This window comes from Bufo gargarizans, chromosome 5 (genome assembly GCF_014858855.1).
Source record: "Bufo gargarizans isolate SCDJY-AF-19 chromosome 5, ASM1485885v1, whole genome shotgun sequence".
NCBI classification, from domain to species: Eukaryota; Metazoa; Chordata; class Amphibia; order Anura; family Bufonidae; genus Bufo; species Bufo gargarizans.
In genome coordinates, this window is record NC_058084.1 from 279,083,437 (window position 1) to 279,105,644 (window position 22,208).

Below are 22,208 nucleotides of genomic sequence, written 5' to 3' on the forward strand. Positions count from 1 at the left end.
CCTTGAAGCTGCCTTTGGGGTGCTCGGTCCCAGATGGCGGCGGTCAGTAGCAGGCGGAGTCTCTTGGCGGCGGGTGTTCTGCTTTTGCCCACTGCTCCCTCTTTTGCTACGCTGTTGGCTCGGTCTCACCACTGCCTCTTCCTCCGAACTGTGAAAGTCAGTGGCACGACCTTCATTCCATGTGGGGTCTAGGACCTCATCGTCCCCTGCATCGTCTTCCACCCAGTCTTGATCCCTGACCTCCTGTTCAGTCTGCACACTGCAGAAAGACGCAGCAGTTGGCACCTGTGTTTCGTCATCATCAGAGACATGCTGAGGTGGTATTCCCATGTCCTCATCATCAGGAAACATAAGTGGTTGTGCGTCAGTGCATTCTATGTCTTTCACCGCTGGGGAAGGGCTAGGTGGATGCCCTTGGGAAACCCTGCCAGCGGAGTCTTCAAACAGCATAAGAGACTGCTGCATAACTTGAGGCTGAGACAGTTTCCCTGGTATGCATGGGGGTGATGTGACAGACTGATGGGGTTGGTTTTCAGGCGCCATCTGTGCGCTTTCTGCAGAAGACTGGGTGGGAGATAATGTGAACGTGCTGGATCCACTGTCGGCCACCCAATTGACTAATGCCTGTACCTGCTCAGGCCTTACCATCCTTAGAACGGCATTGGGCCCCACCATATATCGCTGTAAATTCTGGCGGCTACTGGGACCTGAGGTAGTTGGTACACTAGGACGTGTGGATGTGGCAGAACGGCCACGTCCTCTCCCAGCACCAGAGGGTCCACTAACACCACCACGACCATGTCCACGTCCGCGTCCCTTACTAGATGTTTTTCTCATTGTTATGGTTCACCACAACAACAAATATATTATTTGGCCCAATGTATTGTATTCAAATTCAGCGGGATATAAATTTGAGGCCTAGTATTTAGGCGCTGGGTGACCGGTATGGATTTAGTGACAGAATTAGACTTGGAAATGCACAGAAGCGTGTGTGTGAAGTTATTCTGAATGACCCTATGTGCACCTTGAATATTATATACCCTTTTTGGGATAGATTTCAAATAGCTCTGATATAGCAGGAACCACTAAATTATGAAATTGCTAAATTGGGAATTGTATTTCAACCCAGAACAAAAAATGTGCTTTGACGGACACTAAATATCTTGCCCAGCAACAACAGTACAGCGGTAACGAGAGATTTAGCAGGATATAAATTTGAGGCCTAGTATTTAGGCGCTGGGTGACAGGTATGGGTTTAGTGACAGAATTAGACTTGGAAATACACAGTAGCGGGTGTGTGTGAAGTTATTCTGAATGACCCAATGTGCACCTTGAATATTATATACCCTTTTAGGGATAGATTTCAAATAGCTCTGATATAGCAGAAACCACTAAATTATGAAATTGCTAAATTGGGAATTGTATTTCAACCCAGAACAAAAAATGTGCTTTGACGGACACTAAATATCTTGCCCAGCAACAACAGTACAGCGGTAACGAGAGATTTAGCAGGATATAAATTTGAGGCCTAGTATTTAGGCGCTGGGTGACAGGTATGGGTTTAGTGACAGAATTAGACTTGGAAATACACAGTAGCGGGTGTGTGTGAAGTTATTCTGAATGACCCAATGTGCACCTTGAATATTATATACCCTTTTAGGGATAGATTTCAAATAGCTCTGATATAGCAGAAACCACTAAATTATGAAATTGCTAAATTGGGAATTGTATTTCAACCCAGAACAAAAAATGTGCTTTGACGGACACTAAATATCTTGCCCAGCAACAACAGTACAGCGGTAACGAGAGATTTAGCAGGATATAAATTTGAGGCCTAGTATTTAGGCGCTGGGTGACAGGTATGGGTTTAGTGACAGAATTAGACTTGAAAATACACAGTAGCGGGTGTGTGTGAAGTTATTCTGAATGACCCAATGTGCACCTTGAATATTATATACCCTTTTAGGGATAGATTTCAAATAGCTCTGATATAGCAGAAACCACTAAATTATGAAATTGCTAAATTGGGAATTGTACTTCAACCCAGAACAAAAAATGTGCTTTGACGGACACTAAATATCTTTCCAAGCAACAACAGTACAGCGGTAACGAGAGATTTAGCAGGATATAAATTTGAGGCCTAGTATTTAGGCGCTGGGTGACAGGTATGGGTTTAGTGACAGAATTAGACTTGGAAATACACAGTAGCGGGTGTGTGTGAAGTTATTCTGAATGACCCAATGTGCACCTTGAATATTATATACCCTTTTAGGGATAGATTTCAAATAGCTCTGATATAGCAGAAACCACTAAATTATGAAATTGCTAAATTGGGAATTGTACTTCAACCCAGAACAAAAAATGTGCTTTGACGGACACTAAATAACTTTCCCAGCTACAACAGGACAGCGGTAACGAGAGATTTAGCGGGATATAAATTTGAGGCCTAGTATTTAGGCGCTGGGTGACAGGTATGGGTTTAGTGACAGAATTAGACTTGGAAATACACAGTAGCGGGTGTGTGTGAAGTTATTCTGAATGACCCTATGTGCACCTTCAATATGATCTACCCTTTTAGGGATAGATTTCAAATAGCTCTGATATAGCAGAAACCACTAAATTATGAAATTGCTAAATTGGGAATTGTATTTCAACCCAGAAGAAAAAATGTGCTTTGACGGACACTAAATAACTTTCCCAGCTACAACAGGACAGCGGTAACGAGAGATTTAGCAGGATATAAATTTGAGGCCTAGTATTTAGGCGCTGGGTGACAGGTATGGGTTTAGTGACAGAATTAGACTTGAAAATACACAGTAGCGGGTGTGTGTGAAGTTATTCTGAATGACCCAATGTGCACCTTGAATATTATATACCCTTTTAGGGATAGATTTCAAATAGCTCTGATATAGCAGAAACCACTAAATTATGAAATTGCTAAATTGGGAATTGTACTTCAACCCAGAACAAAAAATGTGCTTTGACGGACACTAAATATCTTTCCAAGCAACAACAGTACAGCGGTAACGAGAGATTTAGCAGGATATAAATTTGAGGCCTAGTATTTAGGCGCTGGGTGACAGGTATGGGTTTAGTGACAGAATTAGACTTGGAAATACACAGTAGCGGGTGTGTGTGAAGTTATTCTGAATGACCCAATGTGCACCTTGAATATTATATACCCTTTTAGGGATAGATTTCAAATAGCTCTGATATAGCAGAAACCACTAAATTATGAAATTGCTAAATTGGGAATTGTACTTCAACCCAGAACAAAAAATGTGCTTTGACGGACACTAAATAACTTTCCCAGCTACAACAGGACAGCGGTAACGAGAGATTTAGCAGGATATAAATTTGAGGCCTAGTATTTAGGCGCTGGGTGACAGGTATGGGTTTAGTGACAGAATTAGACTTGAAAATACACAGTAGCGGGTGTGTGTGAAGTTATTCTGAATGACCCAATGTGCACCTTGAATATTATATACCCTTTTAGGGATAGATTTCAAATAGCTCTGATATAGCAGAAACCACTAAATTATGAAATTGCTAAATTGGGAATTGTACTTCAACCCAGAACAAAAAATGTGCTTTGACGGACACTAAATAACTTTCCCAGCTACAACAGGACAGCGGTAACGAGAGATTTAGCGGGATATAAATTTGAGGCCTAGTATTTAGGCGCTGGGTGACCGGTATGGATTTAGTGACAGAATTAGACTGGGATATGGCCAAAAAATAACCACACTATTGCTGGTTAAATGCACTTGGTGACGGGCGCAGCTTGCCCCTGATGTAGTATATGGCCAAAAAATGAACAGACTATTGCTGGTTAAATGCACTTGGTGTCACAGCTTGACCAACCACACTACTGAGGGTTAAATGCACTTGGTGACGGGCGCAGCTTGCCCCTGATGTAGTATATGGCCAAAAAATAAACAGACTATTGCTGGTTAAATGCACTTGGTGTGACAGCTTCACCCTGATGTAGGCTTTAGCCAGAAAACAACCACACCATTGAGGGTTAAATGCACTTGGTGACAGGCGCAGCTTGCCCCTGATTTTGTATATGGCCAAAAAATGAACAGACTATTGCTGGTTAAATGCACTTGGTGTGACAGCTTCACCCTGATGTAGGCTTTAGCCAAAAAACAACCACACCATTGAGGGTTAAATGCACTTGGTGACAGGCGCAGCTTGCCCCTGATTTTGTATATGGCCAAAAAATGAACAGACTATTGCTGGTTAAATGCACTTGGTGTGACAGCTTCACCCTGATGTAGGCTTTAGCCAAAAAACAACCACACCATTGAGGGTTAAATGCACTTGGTGACAGGCGCAGCTTGCCCCTGATTTTGTATATGGCCAAAAAATGAACAGACTATTGCTGGTTAAATGCACTTGGTGTGACAGCTTCACCCTGATGTAGGCTTTAGCCAAAAAACAACCACACCATTGAGGGTTAAATGCACTTGGTGACAGGCGCAGCTTGCCCCTGATTTTGTATATGGCCAAAAAATGAACAGACTATTGCTGGTTAAATGCACTTGGTGTGACAGCTTCACCCTGATGTAGGCTTTAGCCAAAAAACAACCACACCATTGAGGGTTAAATGCACTTGGTCGCAGCTTGTGCTGGCGCACCACAAGACACAAAATGGCCGCCGATCACCCCAGAAAAATGTGACTGACAAACGGTCTGGGCAGCCTAAAAACAGTGAGCAATTGAGGATCAGCAGCTCAATGATCCACAGCTGCAGATCGATCAGTTAATCAAGTCCTTTGGAGGAGTTAATCTGCCTAATCTCGCCCTACTGTCGCAGCCGCAACCTCTCCCTACGCTAATCAGAGCAGAGTGACGGGCGGCGCTATGTGACTCCAGCTTAAATAGAGGCTGGGTCACATGGTGCTCTGGCCAATCACAGCCATGCCAATAGTAGGCATGGCTGTGATGGCCTCTTGGGGCAAGTAGTATGACGCTTGTTGATTGGCTGCTTTGCAGCCTTTCAAAAAGCGCCAAGAAAGCGTCACAAAAGCGCCAAGAAAGCGACGAACACCGAACCCGAACCCGGACTTTTACGAAAATGTCCGGGTTCGGGTCCGTGTCACGGACACCCCAAAATTCGGTACGAACCCGAACTATACAGTTCGAGTTCGCTCATCCCTAGTTACTATGCGTTTAGCTCTCAAGAACTGAGAATAAGGAAGGGATCTAATCATCTTCCTGGTATGAGAGTTATTAAAACATATAAAACTGTTTATATCCGTAGGTTTAGTGAATAGTTCAGTATGCAATGACCCATTACTAAATACAACTTTGGTATCTAGAAATTGCACCTCATTGCTCGAGTATACCAATGTAAATTGTAAATTACTATCAAAGTCATTCAAAAATGTTTGAAATGCCAGCAGTTGAGCTTCACTGCCGGTCCAAATGAGGAAGATGTCGTCGATATATCTCCAGCACCTCAGCACAAGTCTGAAGTGGTGGGATAGATAGACGACATCCTCCTCAAAACACCTCATAAAAATGTTGGCATACGTTGGGGCAACATGAGACCCCATATTCATGCCCCTTTTCTGCTTACAGAATACATCCTGAAAAAGGAAATAATTGTGACTCAGAATTATATCTAATAGTGATAAGATAAATGCACTTGCTTCTGTTGTGAGGGACGACCCCTCCAGCATTTTCCTAACTGCCGAGATACCCCTATCATGTACAATGGAGATGTATAGTGAAGTAACATCAAAAGAAGCTAACAAAATAGATGGATAATGTACCAAATCCACCTCTTGCAACATTACCAGAAAATCAGAGGTGTTAGTGCCGCCATGCTTCTATAATATATATATATATATATATATATATATATATATATATAGGGATTTGCTCTGGTAGGCAGGGTAAGCGGACGCAGAACAGAGGCAAGAACACGGTAGTAAAGCAATAAGTTCAGTGTTTATTCACACCCAAGGAAAAACATAACACAAACACTTTGCAGAGTCCTGGTGTTAATTCACACCACAGGAATACCTTGTGTTATTTCACACGGCCAAAGTCCACAGAACTCAAAACAAGCACGTCACCTGGATATCCACAGCAGGCTTTAGGGTGCCTGGCTTCCAGCTGGTGGCTCTCATGCAGCTCCCAGAGACACAGAGCCTTCACAGCTCCACTTTCACTTGGAGGAACATACCACACCCAGCTGAGCTGCTGGCTGGGTTTTTAAACCCCAGCCCAAAACCTGGCCTGGACGTGGGGAACAGACACCCAACCTGCTCTTTGGCTGCTGCCAAAAGGGAACCGGCCCGGATCGGCTTTTCAGCCACACTAAGAATAAACTGTGTCAGCGAGCACTAGCTGCGGCTGACACATAAAATAACCGGTTCTTATCTCACCGAGGCCAAGAACCTCGGTGACACGTACCTTCCATCTATAACAGACCCTTGCGCCTTCCTATTATATATATATATATATATATATATATATATACAGTTTCTAGCTGAAGTATAAACTTCTAGTGGGAGACGTGGAGTGGAAAATCACATTGTTACAATTTCTGTCTGTCATAGACTTCAATGCAGGTCTATGGGAATGAATAAGCAGTTTTTCAGAAATAAACAATAGAGCTAAATAGTCAGAAGGTCACTAAGTCAGTGGCGGAGATTTATCAATCTGGTATAAAGTAAACTGGATTAGTTGCCCACAGCAACCAATCAGATTCCACCTTTCATTTTCCAAAGGAGCTGTGAAAGATAAAACGAAGAATATGGTTGCTATGGTCAACCAAGCCAGTTCTACGTTACATCAGTATAATAAATCTCCCCCAGTGTTTCTGTTTTTTTCTCTCCAAAACTTTGCATAGGTAAAAAGTCAGAAAGTCTATCAGTATTAGCTGTCTATGCATTAACCCTTTCCACACTGCAGTGCAGCTATAGTGTAATAACAGTGCAAATGAACAGGATATATTACAACAAACATATGAATACAGTTCAAAAATATTAACAGTATAATTGCACACAACAGCATAAATCACAGTGCAAGTTAACTCTTTAAAGGGAACCTGTCACCGGGATTTTGTGTATAGAGCTGAGGACATGGGTTGCTAGATGGCCGCTAGCACATCCGCAATATCCAGTCCCCATAGCTCTGTGTGCTTTTATTGTGTAAAAAAAACAACGATTTAACACATATGCAAATTAACCTGAGATGTGTCCTGTACGTGAGATGAGTCAGGGACAGGACTCATCTCAGGTTCATTTGCATATGTATCAAATCGTTTTTTTTACACCATAAAAGCACACAGAGCTATGGGGACTGGATAATGCAGATGTGCTAGCGGCCATCTAGCAACCCATGTCCTCAGCTCTATACACAAAATCCAGGTGACAGGTTCCCTTTAAAGAGCAATAAAGCAGTGAGTTGATTGCTTTGTATAGTAGCAATAAGGGAAAATGTACAGAAATGTCCACAGCCAAAAGTTCCCTTGCTCCAGGGTACTATCTTATCTATCACTATTCCCCACATCCTCACTCATGTAAGCCTAATAAGTAAGATGTTCTTGCATAGTGGCTGGTGATACTCTTTCCCAGGCATGTGGAACCCGAGCATTTAGAAGTCATCAGCATATAACAGCTGCTGAATGGCTGACTGTGCTGGTGATGGCTAATGCTACTATCCAACTACTAAGCTGGAAGAAGAAACTCTGGGCTTGCACGTCAGTCTTTTCTCAATAGGTCCTATTTTAAGGAGGACTTCTACGGGCCCCACCAGGAAACTTGAGTCCCGGTAGGTTACCCAGATTACTCTGTAATCTGCCCCGAGTGACATACACAGGGCTTTATTGCTGCCCATAGCAAAAAATATCAGGGAGTGCAACTTTCACGATAATTTACTAAATGAAAGCTAAGCTCTTATTGATTGCAATAGGCAACAAGGCCAGTTTGGGCTGTTCAGTCAGTTTAATTCATGCTAAAGCATAGAAAATTTAGTTTTATGTTTCATTATCATTTTCCTTTTTTTATATTATCTTAAGAGTTTCTATTTTTGCCAAAGTAAATGATGACGAGGCAAAGCACCTTGTCATACAACGCCCAAACAAAATAAATATCAGCTACAATAATGAATCATACAACGCACTGTACTGTATGTGTGACTATTAGATGTGTCTTAGGCTACTTTCACACTAGCGTTTCTGGGTCCGCCTGCGAGATCCGTTTCAGGGCTCTCACAAGCGGCCCAAAACGGATCAGTTCAGCCCCAATGCATTCTGAATGGATAAGGATCCGTTCAGAATGCATCAGTTTGGCTCCGTTCAGCCTCCATTCCACTCTGGAGGCGGACACCAAAGCGTTGCTTGCAGCGTTTTGATGTCTGCCTGACGATGCAGAGCCAAATGGATCCGTCCTGACTTACAATGTAAGTCAATGGGGATGGATCCGTTTTCACTGACACAAATTGGTGCAATTGAAAACGGATCCGCCTCCCATTGACTTTCAGTGTAAGTCAATTGGATCTGTTTGCATTTTTATGATTATATATATTTTTTCATGGTAATGCAAACGGATCCGTTCTGAACGGATACAAGCGTTTGCATTATAGGTGCGGATCCGTCTGTGCAGATACCAGATGGAGCCGCACCTAATGAAGTAGCCTTATGTGGGCATCAGATTCCACCTTTCATTTTCCATAGGAGCTGTCAAACTTTACACCAGTTTGATAAACGACCCCCTTAGTGTTTATTCAAGCTCTGCTCCTATTTATTATGATAAATGATTTCCCTAGAGACAACTGCTTTCAGGCACTGACACCCACAGTAAGCAGCTCATTTTCCCAAAGGAAGATTTGTCTGGGCAGACATTTCTCTTGGAAAGAAACTGTAGCATGCAGATGATATGGAGAGTTTAGGTCCATCAAAGTAGGAGCTGCTCTTCAAAAGCGGCTTTCACACTTTCACACTCTTCCATATGGCTATTTTCATAAAAGAAAAAAAAACATTCTGCGCCAATAAAAAGTTATGAATAAAACCCCATTAAGAGTTTTTTTTTTAAATCTTTCTAATTGATAACTTTGGATGTTCACTTTCCACAGAAATTGAATTAAAAAAAGTGAAAACTTCACTCACAAAATTAACAATGGACAGTCACCGGACGCATAGGGTTAATAAACAAAACAGCAACTACAGAACAAACATAGGTGAGTAATAATCTTTATAATGGATATTTATGTACTGTTTATGTATTTGTATATAAAAGTGTACTCTGATTAGACCCTGGGTCATGCCAAAAGAGGGTTTAAAAGTGCTTCTCGCATTGCCCTATAAAAAGCCTCTTAGAGGCAACTTTTGGATAGTGTACCTCTTGGTAAGAGATTGTTAACTGCACATGTCTCTATGACGTACTCAAAGATATTTGGCCCAGTTGACAGACTTTGAGAGGGGGCGCATCATTGGACTGAGAGAAGCACGATTGTCATTTAGGTAATCTGCCTGGCATCTAGGCCATTCTAAAGTAGATGTTATGCGTTGGTGTTTACATGATGGCATACACACAGTAAACAGGCACTGGATTTCCCAGACATACCACCAATACGAGAAGCTTCCACCGTTTCGTTATTCACCACCCAGACACAGTTGGCACCTTTATTACATGCTCTTGTCTCTGCCCGGACCATTTTCAGGCACTTAGCAGAAAGAAATTTGGGGTCGCAGTGCCCATTACATGAGAAGCCTAGATTGCTGCATACTGGCACCATATTGTCTTTATTGAATTCGTGTTTCTGTTTGAGATCTCACAATGGTCGGGTTTGAGTATAAAAGCCTTGTGGTAAGAGCATAGGCGTGCGCAGCCTATTGCATTAGGGTGTGCACCCTAAAGCACAAACACAGACGCAGCGCACGCACCTGTGTATGTATGTATATATATATATATATATTATATACACATACACACTCATATATATACACAAATACACTCTGTATACATACAGACCTGCGCTATCAATATAATGAAGGGAGAAGAAATCATTTTTAAACTTACCGTATTTTTCACCCTATAAGACGCTCTATTCGCCCTATAAGGTTTTAGAGAGGGACAATAAGAAAAAAAAAAATCATTACACCTCAGGTCAGACCACCAATCAGACCCCCAATGTCAATAAGACCCCAATAAGACCTCAGATCAGACCCCAATGTGAATGACCCCCAATCAGACCTCAGATAAGAGCCCCAGTGCCTCATATCAGCCCCCAGAAAAACACTTTCCTGCTCCGGACGCTGCCGCTCCTCACCGCTCGCGCTCGGTAATCCTCTTGTACAGTATGCTGTGTGGGCACGCACAGTGTGAGGTCACAGCGCGGCCTCACACTGTGCGCAGCCTTCACAGTGGAGCGCATGAGGACCAGGAAGAGGTGAGTATAGCGCTTCCTGGCCCTCTGGTACTAATAACTTGATTAGTATTCGCCCCATAAGACGCAGGGGCATTTTCCCCCCACTTTTGGGGGAAAAATGCATCTTATGGGGCAAAAAAGTGCAGCACGGGGGTGACAGAACCAGTGTTTCCTCTAAGCCTTGGCAGCTGCTGAGCGGGATCGGCTCAGAGCTGGGCACAGCGCCATCAAAGGTGGGCGATAGGAAAACCTAAGATAATTGTCACATCAAAGAGCATAAAAACCACTGCGCCATCCCGTACAATACAGTATAACCCCTGCACCATCCCGTACAATATACAATATAACCCCTGCACTATCCCGTACAATATACAGTATAGTCCTCTCTGTTATCACTGGACATTGCTCTCCATATATAAACCATACGGGGGAAAAAATCTCATTGATCCAGAGAACTTACATAGAAAAACTAATAACCAAGAGGCTAAACAAAACCCTGTTTCTGACCCTTATGTTAAAACATAACTTTCATTTGATTGCTCTAATACCTAAAGGAAATTTATTTTTATTTTTTAAAAGCTGCTGTTTCTCTAGATGACCTTATGTTGATAGTAGTGGTAATAGAGTCTCAAGGGTCTATAAGGCTGGGTTCACACTTGAGCGTTTTACAGCGCATTCAAACGCGCTGTAAAACGCTCAACACATGAAAACCAACGCTTCACTATGGCCCTGGTTCACACTTGAGCGTTTTACAGCGCGTTCAAACGCGATGAAAAACGCCCTACGCTCAAAAAAGTTCTTGAGCTTCTTTGGGGCGTTTTGACGCGCGTTTGTGGCCATAGGACACTGCAGTCAATCACACAAACGCGCGTCAAACGCGCGTTTACTATTGCAAAAAACGCGCGTAAAAACGCGCGACAAAAATGCGCGTTAAACGCGCATATAAAATGCGCTCAAGTGTGAACCCAGCCTAAAAGCAGCTACACTATTTTTGCAAACCTTTGAGACTCTATTAACACTACTATCAACATAAGGTCATCTAAAGAAACAGTAGGTTTAAAAAAAAAAAAAATCCTTTAGGTGTTAAAACATAACTTTCATTAGATTGCTCTAATCCTGCCTTTACTGAGGTGACACATTGCCCCAACTGCCACTTGTGATGATCTGGAAAGCCATCACATATGACTGTCAGATGCCCCATGTAGTGATACAAGTGACAGCAATATGTGTAAGACATCCTGCGACCACATGTGTTGTCTCTCATGGCAGGGCTTTTTTCAGCAGGATAATGCTTGCCCACACATCAAGGCCGGTTGCCCGGGAATGTCTCCACCTGACTGCAACGCTTCCTTGGCCTACCCATTCACCAGATTTATCGCCAATTGATCATTTATCGCAGGAATGCTCAACCTGCGGCCCTCCAGCTGTTGTAAAACTACAACTCCCACGATGCCCTTCTGTAGGATGATAGCTGTAGGCTGTCAGGGAATGATGGGAGTTGTACTTTTGCAACAGCTGGAGGGCCACAGGTTGAGCATGCCTGATTTATGGGACTAGCTGGAATGCTGGGATTCAACAACCTACAAATGTGCAGGATCTACAGGTCCAGCGGCAACATCTGTGAGCAAATGTGCTGCAGGATACCAAATGGAACTTGTATGCCTCCATGGCCAACCATTTCATCTTGTATCCAGGCTAGAACCAGTCAAGGTCTCCTTTCAATTGTATAATTTTCCCCAATAAACATTTCCTCTCGCTCTAATGTAGTGCCTTGGAGCAAGGGTACTGTGCAGTATGGACATTAATTAACATTTGCTCCTATTGCTACTATGCAATGGCATCAACTCACTACTTTGCACTTTGAATGGTTACCTTGCACTATAATATATGTCATTCTTTACACTTATGATGTTTTGTAATGTTGAACTGCATTTATTATGTTTACTAGCAGAAGGATCCAGCATATTTCATCTAATTCATTCATTCTCAATATTCACTGTATGATCACATTGGTTAGTGCTATAGTTTGAGAGACTGTCATAGCATAAGTCTCTGTTATATACGCATACATTAGCACATCTGCATATCTGTATATCTGTATATATTGTGACATAGCAAAGGGTTTTGTTTGGAAAGGCAGGTATTTTCTTCCCAACATGGACGGCTGGGCTGATTTCCAGCCAGAAGAGATCAAATACCGGACCGGAGTGTTTTATTGCACTTGCTGCTCTTTGCACGTATCGGCGATCCCAGAAAATTGTCTGTGTTTCAGGTCCATTGGGGTCTCCGGTGACCCGATGAACCGGAAAAAGACTGTGATCGCTGGCATGATTATACACCACCAATCACAGTCCGTGCATTTTTGAGAGGCGGTGCTGGCCCTGGTGCTGAATGCCGCTGTCCAGGGTGCTGATTGGTGCAGGGGAGAGAGGCGCGAGATTCAAACCTCCTGCGCTCCTCTCTCCCCTCCTCTTCCTGTTCTGCATGAGCACCCTGCAGCACCGTTCAGCACCAGCTGCTGAGTCCCCCCTTATCGGCATCCATCACCCTCCTGCACCTATCACCATCCAGGTAGGTTAGGGTCTGTGAAGGAGAGGCACCATTAGGCAGGGATAGAAGGGAAAAGTTAGTTAGGAAAGTTATCTAAACTTTCTTTGTTCCATCTTTCAGACCCCAGACCCCCCCCTGCCACTTGCCCCCACCACCAGCATTCCCTTGTTCAGGTCCACTTGTGGGACCGTGCAGAATAATCAACAAGGCCTCCCTGCCTACCCCCTCCAGGTACCTATCCCCAGGGGTGAGACCCGTGCCCTTACCAGTGGAAACCTGTTACTGGTCAGGTATAAGGACAAGAGGGATGTCCTTATGCTGTCCACAATCCACGGTAACAGCACCACCCCCGTCTCTGTGCGAGGTACCGCGGCAACGGTCCTCAAGCCCGATTGTATCGTCGACTACAATCGGTATATGGGAGGAGTTGATCTCTCTGATCAAGTCCTCAAGCCATATAATGCCATGCTCAAAACCCGGGCATGGTACAATAAAGTTGCGGTCTACTTGGTACAGGTTGCCATGTCAACCTCTTTTGTACTATCCCGAAGCGCTGGCAGCACAGGGACATTCCTCCAGTTCTATGAGGCAGTCCTCAAGGCCCTGATCTTTTCGAACCTTGAAAGAGCAGGCCAGAGTACCTCGGGAACTGGAGGCGCCAGGATGGTCCCCCATACTGGAAAGAAGGGACGAACCCCAAAAAAGTGCAGAGTGTTTCGCAGGAGGGGGATACGGAAGGACACCACCACTCAGTGCAACACGTGCCCCAATCATCCGGGCCTCTGCGTTATCGATTGCTTCAGGGAGTATCACACTTCCATGGAGTACTACATTTTTATAATCCCCAACAGAACATAAAAACTATGGCTCTGAGACTTTGGAGACACGGAAACAATTTTTTTCCCCAAAAAAATATTAGTTTTAGTGCAGGCTTCCTCAAACTGCGGCCCTCCAGATGTTGTAAAACTATAACTCCCAGCATGCCCAGACAACCTACAGACATCAGCAGGGCATGGTGGGAATTGTAGTTTTACGTCTGGAGGGCCGCAGTTTTAGGATGCCTGCTTAGTGTCTCCAAAGTCTGAGAGCCATACATATTGGGCATCAATGCGTGCGTAAAAGTCGTCGCTATAAAAATAACTTTTGACCAAACCCCTCGGATGAACAGCGTTAAAAATATAAAATAAAAACGGTGCCAAACACCCATTTTTGGGCAAAATTTCCATTTAAATCCTTTTTTCCGGTAATAAAGCAAGGGTTAACAGCCAAACAAAACTAAATATTTATTGCCCTAATTCTGTAGTTTGCAGAAACACTCTATATGTGGTCGTAAATGGCTATATAGCCGCACGGCATAGAACGAAGGGAACTCCTCATGGTTTCTGGAAGGCAGATTTTGATGGACTGTTTTTTTTTTTTACACCATGTCCCATTAGAAGCCCCCCCTGATGTAGCCTAGACTAGAAACTCCAAAAAAGTGACCCCATATAAGAAACTACACCCCTCAAGGTATTCAAAAGTTACTTTACAAACTATGTTAACCCTTTAGGTGTTCCACAAAACTAAATAGCGAATGTAGAAACAATTTTAGAATTTACATTTTTTGTTACCTTGCCTCAGAAAAGAGTAATATAGAGCAGCCAAAAATCATATTTACCCCTAAAATAGTCAAAAAACAACAACCACCTTATCCTGTAGTTTTCTAGATGGGGTCACTTTTATGGAGTTTCTACTCTAGGGGTGCATCAGGGGGCTTGAAAGGGTACATGGTGTAAATAAACCAGTCCAGCAAAATCTGCCTTCCAAAAACCATATGACGTTCCCCTTCTTCTATGTCCTGCCGTTTAGCCAAATAGTAGTTTACGACCACATATGGGGTGTTTCTGCAAACTACAGAATAAGGGAAACTCATTTTGAGTTTTGTTTGGCTGTTAACCCATTTTTTCCAGTAATAAAGTAAGGGTTAAAGTGGAAAATTTTCCAAAAAATAGAAATTTCTAAATTGTTTCTCCATCTGCCATTAACTCTTGTGGAACACCTAAAGGGTTAACAAAGTTTGTAAACCCAGTTTTGAATACCTTGAGGGGTGTACTTTCTTAGATGGAGTAACTTTTTTGAAATTTCTATTCTAGGAGTGCAACGGGGGGCTTCAAATGGGACATGGTATAAACAAAACCAGTCCTGCAAAATCTGCCTTGCAAAACCCATATGGTGTTCCCCTCCTTCTATGTCCTCCCGTTTGGCGAAACAGTAGTTTACGACCACATATGGGGTGTTTCTGCAAACTAAAGAATCAGGGCAACCCATATTGAGTTTTGTTTGGCAGTTAACCCTTGTTTTATTCCTGGAAAAAATTGATTATATTGGAAAATGTTCCCAAAAATATAAATTTGTAAATTGTTTCTCTATCTGCCATTAGCTCTTGTGGAACACCTAAAGGGTTAACAAACTTTGTAAACCCAGTTTTGTATACCTTGAGGGGTGTACTTTCTTAGATGGAGTAACTTTTTTGAAATTTCTATTCTAGGGGTGCAACGGGGGGCTTCAAATGGGACATGGTATAAACAAAACCAGTCCTGCAAAATCTGCCTTGCAAAACCCATATGGTGTTCCCCTCCTTCTATGTCCTCCCGTTTGGCCAAACAGTAGTTTACGACCACATATGGGGTGTTTCTGCAAACTACAGAATCAGGGAAACACATTTTGAGTTTTGTTTGGCAGTTAACCCTTGTTTTTTTCCAGGAAAAAATTGATTATATTGGAAAATGTTTCAAAAAATCAAAATTCATAAAATTTATTTGCCATGAAGTCTTGTGGGAGACCTAAAGGGTTAACAAATTTTGTAAAAACAGTTTTGAAAACCTTGAGGGGTGTAGTTTCATTTTTGGGTGGTTTATATTATGTAAGCCTCACAAAGTGACTTCAAACCTGAACTGGTCCATAAAAAGTGGGATTTTGAAGATTTCTGAAAAATTGCAAAATTTGCTTCTAAACTTCTAAGCCTTGTAACATCCCCAAAAAATAAAACATCATTCCCAAAATGCTACAAACATGAAGTAGACATATGGGGAATGTAAAGTCATCACAATTTTTGGTGGTATTACTATGTATTATAGAAGTAGAGAAACTGAAACTTAGAAATTTTCTAATTTTTCAAAATTTTTAGTAAATATGGTATTTTTTATGCAAGAAAATTTACTTTTTTGACCCAATTTTAGCAGTGTCATGAAGTACAATATGTGACAAAAAAAAACTATCTCAGAACGGCCTGGGTAAGTCAACGCATTTTAAAGTTATCAGCACTTAAATTGACACTGGTCAGATTTGCAAAAAATGGCCAAGTCCATAAGGTGAAATAGAGTCCTTAAGGGGTTAAGGACCAGGCTCATTTTCACCTTAAGGACCAGGCCATTTTTTGCAAATCTGACCAGTGTCACTTTATGTGGTGATAACGTAAAAACACTTTGACTTATTCAGGCCATTCTGAGACAGTTTTTTCGTCACATATTGTACTTCATGACACTGGTAAAATGGAGTAAAAAAAAATTCTGTTTTATTTATAAAAAAATACAAAATTTGTCCCAAATTTTTAAAAATGTGCAAATTTCCAAGTTTCATTTTCTCTACTTCTATAATACATAGTAATACCTAAAAAAATAGTTATTACTTTACATTCACCATATGTCTACTTCATGTTTGGATCATTTTGGGAATGACATAAAAATTTTTGGGGATATTACAAGGCTTAGAAGTTTAGAAGCAAATCTTGACATTTTTCAGAAATTTTCAAAAACCCACTTTTAAAGGACCAGTTCAAGTACATATGATTTTTGGTTGCTCTATATTACACTTTTTGTGAGGCAAGGTAACAAGAAATAGCTGTTTTTGCACCGTATTTATTTTTTGTTATTTACAACATTCATCTGACAGGTTAGATCATGTGGTATTTTTATAGACCAGGCTGTCACGGACGCGGCAATACTTAATATGTATACTTTTTATTTATGCAAGTTTTACACAATGATTTCATTTTTGAAACAAAAAAAAAGCATGTTTTTGTGTTTCCATAGTCTGAGAGCCATAGTTGTTTTAGTTTTTGGGCGATTATCTTGGGTAGGGTATGATTTTTGCAGGATGAGATGACGGTTTAATTGCCACTATTTTGTGATGTGTGTGACTTTTTGATCGCTTGCTATTACACTTTTTGTGATGTAAGGTGACAGAAAATGGCTTTTTTTACACCGTTTTTTTTATGGTATTCACCTGAGGGGTTAGGTCATGTGATATTTTTATAGAGCAGGTTATTACAGACACGGCGATACCTAATATGTATACTTTTTTTTATTTATATAAGTTTTACACAATAATATCAATTTTGAAACCCCCCCAAAAAATCATGTTTTAGTGTCTTCATATTCTGAGAACCATAGTTTTTTCAGTTTTTGGGCGATTAGCTTAGGTAGGGTCTCATTTTTTGCGGGATGAGATGACGGTTTGACTGGCAGTATTTTGGGGTGCATATTACTTTTTGATCGCTTGCTATTACACTTTTTGTGATGTAAGGTGACAAAAAATTGCTTTTATTTACACCCTTTTCTGTTTTTACGGTATTCACATGAGGGGTTAGGTCATGTGATATTTTTATAGAGCAGGTTATTACGGTTGCGGCGATACCTAATATGTATACTTTTCTTTTATTTATAGAAGTTTTACACAATAATATCATTTTTGAAACAAAAAAAATCTAACGAAAAAATGCATACGACTTTTTTATCACTTGCTATTACACTTTTTGTGATGTAAGGTGACAAAAAAATTGTTTATTTAGCACAGTTTTTTTTACGGTGTTCATCTGAGGGGTTAGGTCATGTGATATTTTTATAGAGCTGGTCGATACGGACGCGGCGATACCTAATATTTTCAACCAATTTTTTTTAACTTTATTTTGGGAAAATGACTTTTTTGTTTATTTGTACTTGAAACTTTACATTTTTGGGGGGGAACTTTATTTTTTACTATATTTTTTATCCCACTTTGGGATTTCAACTTTTGGGGGTCTAATCCTTTACAATGCATTCCAATATTTCTCTATTGGAATGCATTGGCTGTATGAGTAATACAGTGTTGTATTACTCATACAGCTTCCTGCCTGTGAGATCCAGGGGGCTGGATCTCACAGGCTCATCAGCGGAAGGCATTGCGCTGTCTCCCATGCCATCGAGTCCCCCCTACAGCCCCACGGGGACCCGATGGCAACGGGGACCCGATGGCAACGCCGCCTGCCCGGGGGGTCACGATACGCCCCCGCGCATTGACCCAAGGTGCCTGCTCAATGATTTGAGCAGGCACCTTGTTCCGATCACCGCCCGCCGGGCGGCGATCAGAAATACACATGACGTACCGGTACGTCATGTGTCCTTAAGTCCCGGGACAACATGCCGTACCGGTACGTCATGTGTCCGGAAGAGGTTAACTGACCTCCACCATTCTCGGCCCCCTTAAGAGAGACCACCACAGTGACTGCCCCCTTAACAGTGATCTCAACTGTTCCCGGCTCCCTTAACAGTGACCTCACAGTACCCTGCTGCCCCTTTAATGGTGACCTCCAGAGTCCCCTCCTCCCTTAACATGTAAAAAAGAATGGAGGGCCACAGCAGCGTCTCGCCAGAAAACTTCTTTATTCAGGAACACTCCTCACAACAAGGCATATAAAAAGTAGTTTGCAGCAACGTTTCGGCTAGGAGTAGCCTTTGTCAAGCATGTTAACAAGTTAAAATCACAGCCTATAAATAGCACATGACAGGCCCACCCACACCGCTAAGCAGCCAATAAGATTCAAATTTATGTATAACACACCTGTGTATGAAATCAAAGGGGACCGATATGCTGAAATAAATTAGCCAGCTGTAGCAAAACGTACCTATGTGAGGCCATCATGTACAGAGCTCCTCCGTCCCTCCAGCGTCCCATGATCGGCAGTGCGCATGTCTGCATACGTCATCGCATGCGCCACCACGCGGCGGCGCGCGTATGACGTGCCCAAGTGAATCCGAATGCATAGTCCACGCCGGACAACTTACATCATCAGGCGGCGGCCGACTGACGTCACAAGGCCACTCCCACCTGGCGTTACGGATTGGAATATGCATGAGGGCTCAAATGGGGCTGTACATGGAGGGCGATCGCACCACTGTAGCACATGAACAGTGTGCAAAAACGCTCGCCAAGGATAACAACAATAAGGCATAGAAAGCGCACTGCCATTAATACTAGCGCAAGGAAGGAACAGGGAGATATGCAAAAACATATGGGCATCGCATAGGTACAGCGGGCATAATAAAGAGAACAGGAATCACTAGATATTGATGACAAATAGTATTTTCACTGTGCACAGGTTACCATTGATAAATAATATATCATACACAGGTGTGTGTAGAAAAAACTACAATGATCATCATGATGCTATAAAGCGGTGTGATTAGGGCACATAATTAAAAGAACAAAGCAAAAAATACTGTAACAGAGGAGAAATATGAAGTCAGCCATATAAAGAATATTTCTTGATTAAATCCAGATTTTAGCTGATGCCAGCCACATTAAATTCGAGATTTAAACCAAATGGCTGTAGGGATTTCAGTGTGTAGATCCATTTGAGTTCCTTCTTCCTTAATATCGCATCCCTGTCACCCCCTCTCCGTAAGGGGCCCACACTGTCAATGACTCTAAAGCGAAGCTGGTTAACAGAGTGCCCCGCCTCCACGAAGTGTTTCGCAACGGGCTTATCCATGTTCATCTTGCGTATGGTACTCTTGTGTTTGTTAATACGCTCTCTAATCTCCATGGTGGTCTCTCCCACATAAATAAGGCTGCAGGGGCACTGGATGGCATAAATCACATCCCGTGACCTGCAGGTGTAATAGCCCTTGATTTTATATTTTTTCCCACTGTAAGGGTGGGAGAAATATTCACCTTTGAGAACGTTACCACAATTACAGCAAGATAAACATGGATAAGTCCCGTTTTTGCGCGGTGCAAGAAGTTTTTGTGTCGGTGACTGGCCACCTACATCGGATTTAACCAGTCTATCACGGAGACTAGGGTTCCGTCTGTATGCCATCAGCGGCGGGGATTTGAACTCTTCTATATCTGGCAAACCCCGTTGGAGTATATGCCATTCCTTTCTGAGGATGTTGGCAATGTTGCCGCTATCCCGGCCGAAGATGGACACAAACGGAACCCTAGTCTCAGAGACCGCCTTTGTTGGTTTCCGTAGTGCGGTGCACCTGTCAACCAGCCTCACCCTCTGTTTGGTTCGAGTAAGTAGGGGTTTCGGGTAACCTCGTTCCAAGAAACGTGTGCACATCGTGTCAATCCTTTGTGCACACGTTTCTTCATCAGAGACAATTCTCTTCACCCTTAAGAGTTGGCTCCATGGAAGGGAGTCAAGCATTCTATGTGGGTGGTAGCTATCATGCATAAGTAAAGTGTTGCGGTCAGTGGGCTTCCGATAGAGGTCCGTAGCCAAAAGACCCTCCATCACATAGACTCGCACATCAAGGAACTGCAACTCACTAGGAGAAACAGTTATAGTGAATTGCAGACCCGGGACACCCGCGTTCAAATGAAGATGAAAATTATCAAGTTCATTCAAAGTGCCTGTCCAGATCATGAAGATGTCGTCGATGTAGCGCCACCAACATAGGACTCTCCCAAAGAAAGGGGAGTGATACACGAGTTTGTCCTCCACCTCAGCCATAAAGATGTTAGCGTAGGTGGGGGCCACATTGGACCCCATGGCCACACCCCGCTGCTGCTGATAGAAGGTGTCCCCGAATAGGAAGTAACTCCTCTTCAGGACCACCTCCAAGAGGCGGAGGACAAATCGGCACACACCCGGGGAGAGCCCCATGTCGGTCAGGGCCACATCGACGACATCTAACCCATATGTATGGTCAATCGAAGTGTACAAAGACACTACATCGAAACTGACCAACAAAAATTGGGCGGGCAGTTGTAAATCCTGTAATTTAGAAAGAAAATGCCCAGTATCCTTGATATAGGATGGGGCGGAGGTCGCACGGACCTGCAATAACTTGTCCAGAAAGACAGACAATGGATTGAAGACCGAGCCCCTACCAGAGACAATCGGTCGGCCCGGTGGGTTAATCAATCTCTTGTGAATCTTGGGGAGTATGTATAACATCAGGGTGATAGGGTGGGGCACCATGAGGTATTGATACAAACCATCATCTATAATGGAACTTGATAGTGCCTCTCCAATATCACCCCGATGTCACGCATAATATCCCATTTGGGATCACCGGGTAGTTTCTTATAAACCTCAAGATCACTCAATTGTCTGTCTATCTCTCCAATGTACATCGCAGTGTCCATAACGACCACCGCCCCACCCTTATCCGCAGGCTTAATGGTAATGCGGGTGTCTCGTTCCAATGACATGATAGCCTGTCGTTCAGGAATCGAGAGGTTATTCCTACCACCAGTGGGACTTAAAGATTCGATCTGTTTATGCACAATGTGAATGTACGATTCAACCACGTGGTTGGTATGAGGTGGTGAAAAGACACTGGGTTTCCTGAGTTGAAATTCTTTACATGTTAATAACGCTGTATTGTTATTACTAATCACAGGTGTTTTATTAGCTTCAACATTTTTAGATGCAAAAAAACATTTTAGGCGTAAATTTCTAAAGAAACGTTGTAGATCTAACTCTAGAGAAAACCAGTCTCTATCGACAGTAGGAGAGAAACTGAGTCCCCGACTCAATACCCGTGTCTGTACGGGAGTGAGTGGTACTGAGGAGATATTAATGACTAATTGTGTTATCTCCGTGGATTGCGTCTGGTTGATCTCGCAGACATCACTTGATTCTGAGGTGGCTTCCCTTTTACGTGGCCGATGGTGCTTTCTTCCACCCCGGCGACATCCCTGTCGCCTAGTTGACCTAAAAAAGGGGCTGAAGTGGAGGGTTCATCAGTAGAATCGGAGACGGTGGAGAAACCAAAATGATTGTGGTCAAACCTCTTATTACGCCTCCTCCTAGGCTTCCCTTGTGGCTGTTGATTGCGCCAGTTGTACACTTTTCCGGACTGGTAATCCTCCAGATCACGGTGCCATTTTTCCCTTTTAACGCGCTCAGTTTCACTTCTGTGGCGTAGGGCTTGCTGTGCTATTTTATCAGTGTGTACCGTGTATTCCTCAACACTGGTCAAAGCCTGGATTTGCGCATTCAGCTCGACAATCACACC

General features: G+C 42.8%; 1 protein-coding gene across 2 annotated transcripts in view; it reads left to right on the plus strand.

Annotated features, from left to right (window-relative positions):
* The window catches only part of LOC122937792 (NFX1-type zinc finger-containing protein 1-like), a 226,278-nt gene that overhangs the window by 24,405 nt on the left and 179,665 nt on the right, over positions 1 to 22,208 (plus strand). For both annotated transcript variants that reach the window (XM_044292832.1, XM_044292833.1), the window contains exon 2: positions 9,094 to 9,198. In XM_044292832.1, coding sequence (XP_044148767.1) covers positions 9,138 to 9,198 — 61 coding nt within the window. In that variant the 5' untranslated portion in view covers positions 9,094 to 9,137. The remainder of the gene's footprint in view (positions 1 to 9,093; positions 9,199 to 22,208) is intronic.